At 46.9% G+C, this 5,443-nt stretch overlaps 1 protein-coding gene across 1 annotated transcript; it reads left to right on the top strand.

Moving 5' to 3' along the window:
- Positions 1 to 873: 873 nt before the first annotated feature.
- On the top strand, positions 874 to 3,873 carry LOC138359845 (dentin sialophosphoprotein-like). The gene is made up of 2 exons (XM_069319552.1): positions 874 to 967; positions 3,281 to 3,873. Exons 1-2 carry the CDS (start codon positions 874 to 876, stop codon positions 3,871 to 3,873), a joined length of 687 nt encoding a protein of 228 aa, XP_069175653.1.
- The last annotated feature ends 1,570 nt before the right edge of the window (positions 3,874 to 5,443 follow it).

Genomic DNA, 5,443 nt, shown 5'->3' with positions numbered 1-5,443 from the left:
TACTCGAGTGACACTGGAAGCTGGCGAGATTAAATTCCAGCTGTGTCAGCATCCTCATCTCCTTTCCCCCCCCCCTCTCCCATTTCCCCCCCCCCCCTCTTCCTTCCCCCCCCTCCTCTTCCCTTCCCCCCCCCCCTCTCCCATTACCCCCCTCTTCCCTTGCGTACTGTGAGGTAGGTGGTGATGTTGATTGATGATGATGTGTGAGGTAGATACGTATCAGCCATTGTTGATGCACACGTGTAGTCTATATTTACTAACCTACATATTTTATTTACAAAATTCGTTAATTAAAATGTGTGTAACATCTGTACAATATGTATAACACATGTGCTCAAATCTGCAATTTAGACTTACTGTCGTGTGATTCTTTGTTTCCGTGTCTTTGTTCCTTGTCTCTGTGGCAGTGAATATACGTAGCTTCCACACTAAGTCTGAATTGAATTGCTCCGATTAGGCAAAAATTTTAAATATCCATTTTTAATAATATTAATCCCTATAGTAAATAAAAATTGCTATTTATTAAAAACAAAACACGAAAGAAGTGTGGAAAGTTACACCGGAGCTGGGGAAAAAACTTGGCAAAAACGCACTAGAAGAGGAAAAATGGGGGACCACTCGACGCCTCGCAGAACGCCAGAGACGCGCCAACGATCCAGAAGCTGGGACAGGGAGAGTGGGTGGGATAGAAGTTGCACTTATCATGCAGAAAACTGGATAGGAGAACACAATAATGGAGTAGCTCTGGCTGGCTGCAGAGGCCGAAATGGACTTTAGGCCGTGAGAGCAGGCCTGGTATTGTTCACGACTGTAGAAGGCGCTGTTGGTGCTGCTGCTGGAGGAGGAGGACGACGACTCTTCAGGTAAGTAACAATGCCCCTCTCCGCCCTCGTATTCCTGGCCGGCTTGGATAGCAACAGGAGGCAGTCTCAAATGTTTCTTGGTCGTGGGCCTTACGACAGACAAGGTAAACCGTTGTTTACATCTCTCTCTCTCTCTCTCTCTCACACACACACACACACACACACACACACACACACACACACACACACACACACACACACACACACACACAGCGCGGGGAGTTGGTATCTGAGTGGACAGCGCGCGGGACTCGTAATCCTGTGGCCCGGATTCGATTCTCGGCGCCGGCGAGGAACAACGGGCAGAGTTTCTTTCATCCTGATGCCCCCTGTTACCTAGCAGTAAATAGTTACCTGGGTGTTAGCCAGCTGTTACGGGCTGCTTCCTGGGTGTCTGTGTGTTGGGGAAATAGTAGGTATTAATAGTTGGTTGATTGACAGTTGAGAGGCGGGCCGAAAGAGCAGAGGTCAACATCCGCAAGCACAACTAGGTGAGTACACACACACATCCCCCACCCAAACACACACACACACACACACACACACACACACACACACACACACACACACACACACACACACACACACACACACACACACACACACGCACACAAACACAACCCCCATCCAAACACACACGCACACAAACACAACCCCCACCCAAACACACAAACACAGCCCCACCCAAACACACACGCACACAAACACAACCCCCACCCAAACACACAAACACAGCCCCACCCAAACACACACAAACACAGCCCCACCCAAACACACACACACACACAGCCCCACCCAAACACACACAAACACAGCCCCACCCAAACACACACCACACAAACACAACCCCCACCCAAACACACAAACACAGCCCCACCCAAACACACACACAAACACAGCCCCACCCAAACACACATACACACAAACACAGTCCCCACCCAAACACACACACACACACAGCCCCACCCAAACACACACACAAACACAGCCCCACCCAAACACACACACAAACACAGCCCCACCCAAACACACACACACACACACACAGCCCCACCCAAACACACACACACACACACACACACACACACACACACACACACACACACACACACACACACACACACACACACACAGCCCCACCCAAACACACACACAAACACAGCCCCACCCAAACACACACACAAACACAGCCCCACCCAAACACACACACACACACAGCCCCACCCAAACACACACACACACACACACACACACACACACACACACACACACAGCCCCACCCAAACACACACACAAACACAGCCCCACCCAAACACACACACAAACACAGCCCCACCCAAACACACACACACACACAGCCCCACCCAAACAATCCCAAACAATCCCCCCCCACACCCACACACACACAAATAACAGTTTACGAAAGACAATTGTTTACCAAAATTGCCGGCTTCAGCGTGTGAGCTTCACATATTTGCCGTGTTAATGGAAGTTCATCGCGCAAACAAGGCCATTGAATCGCCCTAAAGCGGACTTCATTCTTTCCCAGCGATGTTTCGGTATAGCATTTAGCCCCCCCCCCCCCTCCTCTCCCATCAGGGGGTTGACACTCCTTATTGCCACGAAGGCATATTAAATTTAGGCCTTAAAGGGCCTTCATGCCGGGATGGCAGCCATTTTGGTCGTAAAAACAGGACATTAAATTCACTGGTACGGACGTGACATTAGGCAATTCAGCGGACTTTTCCGCAACTTGAGGTGTGGGATTGTTGGACTTTTTGCGGAACAAAGAGGTCAATTAGGGAAGGGCAAGACGTGAGGGGTGGGGGGAGGTGGGGGGGGGGGTGAGAGATGGTGGATTGTGTCGTGATGGGGTGAGGATTGTGGTGATTGTGTGCTTCGATTCAAGAGTGTGTGTGTGTGTGTGTGTGTGTGTGTGTGTGTGTGTGTGTGTGTGTGTGTGTGTGTGTGTGTGTGTGTGTGTGTGTGTGTGTGTACTCTCCTAATTGTGTCTGCAGGATCGAGCATTGACACTCTTGGATCCCTTCCTGTGTGTGTGTGTGTGTGTGTGTGTGTGTGTGTGTGTGTGTGTGTGTGTGTGTGTGTGTGTGTGTGTGTGTGTGTGTGTAACAGTAAACAGTCACCAGTAAACAAGAAAAGTTATGGTCACTGTAATAAAAACTTAAAAAAGACCCAAACAACGGGAATTGTGTGTTATACATGTAAGAAAAGATTGCACTCTTCTTTAAGAGAAGTGAGCAAGCACTACCAGGAGCCTGAGAGCTGGACATTTATACTCTGGGTACGTAACAGTGATTTATTAGCTTGCAGTATAATACAGCAACAACTACAACTACAACAACAGCTACATACCATGACTCGTGATTGAAAACATTCTTTCATTCAATCATTGAAAGCCTACAGCCATCCAGGAAGAGTGGGAAATTATACTGAAGCAGGAGCCGAGGCTGTCGACAGGGCTGAAAATGAAGTAGAAGTTCAGAAAGATGTCAATTCTGACTCGAAATGCCCGGATATAGATGACAGTAGACGAGTCAGTCTAGACGACAGCACTGACAGCTCGATACGTCGAGACAGTCTAGACGACAGCACTGACAGCTCGATACGTCGAGACAGTCTAGACGACAGCACTGACAGCTCGATACGTCGAGACAGTCTAGACGACAGCACTGACAGCTCGATACGTCGAGACAGTCTAGACGACAGCACTGACAGCTCGATACGTCGAGACAGTCTAGACGACAGCACTGACAGCTCGATACGTCGAGACAGTCTAGACGACAGCACTGACAGCTCGATACGTCGAGACAGTCTAGACGACAGCACTGACAGCTCGATACGTCGAGACAGTCTAGACGACAGCACTGACAGCTCGATACGTCGAGACACTCCAACAATCCTCGATAAAGATAGACCCGAAAGACATTTTACAAATTCGATGCAAAGGACATTCGCAGACACAGATATTCTGGAAAGAAAAAGGGATTAGAATGCAGTTACCTCTCGTTCCAGAAAATGTCTAAATATAGTCAAGAAGGGAAAATGTCGTTTTGGATCATGTTGCAGAGGTATTTCCATCCAGACGTTTGGAAAACTTTACTTGAGGAAAGAACATGCTATGACCTCAGCTGCCCAGACTTGCACGGGAAAGGCACAGACCGCTACACAGATTGGCGAATAGGAAAATGGCTTTGGTGGAAAGTCAAATAATTTTCTTCGACTCGGAAGAAAGAGGTTTCAAAAGGTGGAACAGATGGAATGTTTGGTCTGGTCGACCTGGAAGGAGGCCTGGTCGACGACCGGGCCGCGGGGGACACTAAGCCCTTAAATCATCTCACGGTATAGAACTGGCTGAAAGAACCACTTGCATAGATGAGTCACATACACAATTATACACCCCCCACAATAGAACTACAATTACGACAGACAATAACACCGCAACAACCATTGCTGGTCAGAACAGAACCGATACACATAGCGAATATGCAGAAATACAACATAGTAGCCTCATTCATCTTTGCCAATATACAAGAACTAATAAAAAGAGCGAAAAACAAAGTAACGTTCAAAAATGGCCTCCTCACTCGAACGATGAGTATTTGGAGTCAAATGCAGTATTTGGAGTCCTCACAGACATCCATACAGAGGTATTCAGAGAGATCTAGATACTGGAATATAATCTCTATAGATGACCTTGGTTAAATAGGTCAAACGTAGGTTTACATATTAGAGAGAACTTCGTATGCTCGGAGCTCATTAACTCTACAAATAAGGCGGTAGAAGTACTGGCAGTAAAAATAGAGAAAATGAACTTAGTTATACTAAGGGAATCTGTATACTAAGTTCTCTGTATAGGGAATACAGAGAACATACACGGCATAAACAAACACGATAAATCAATTATTGGGATCGCCTCGAAGCTCTGAAAATGTCCTCTAGAAAGGTGACGAGAGAGCTATTAAATAATATATACAGTGTATAATACTGAAGGGCCAATTACCCAGATTTGCACAGTAAAATAACACCATACTGGAGTGAATGGACACTTTTCTGCAAGAAGTGCCGGACCATCCAGGCTGTAGTGGATATGTGGGCCTGCGGGCCGCTCCAAGCAACAGCCTGGTGGACCAAGCTCTCACTAGTCAAGCCTGGCCTCGGGCCGGGCTTGGGGAGTAAAAGAACTCCCAGAACCTCATTCAGGTACAATCCACGGCTAAATACTTATAGAACTCAGTGATGGGGAGTTGGATATAGTGCAGAATACATTCAAATTTTCAGTTGAAAAAGTTCCTGAATATTGCCAAGATGAACTTCTGGAGATGAAGACTGATTAGGAAGTAAGAGGTATGTTCGATGACCACCCTGGAAACACAAACAGAAACTGTCTCTATTTTCCGCTTGTTACAACTTGTAATAAAGTTGTTACATCTTGGCTTAACGTGTTTATGACGTATTAGAACGTTGTTACAACTTGCTATATTGGTTGTTATAACTGGTTAGGCAGGTGTTAAAACTTGTTCGAACGTTATAGCAACGTCGTAGTTTCGGTGTGTGTTTGG

Source organism: Procambarus clarkii, chromosome 93, assembly GCF_040958095.1.
Source record: "Procambarus clarkii isolate CNS0578487 chromosome 93, FALCON_Pclarkii_2.0, whole genome shotgun sequence".
NCBI lineage: Eukaryota > Metazoa > Arthropoda > Malacostraca > Decapoda > Cambaridae > Procambarus > Procambarus clarkii.
Note: the sequence above shows the minus strand (reverse complement) of the source record. Positions and strands in the feature narration are given on the sequence as shown.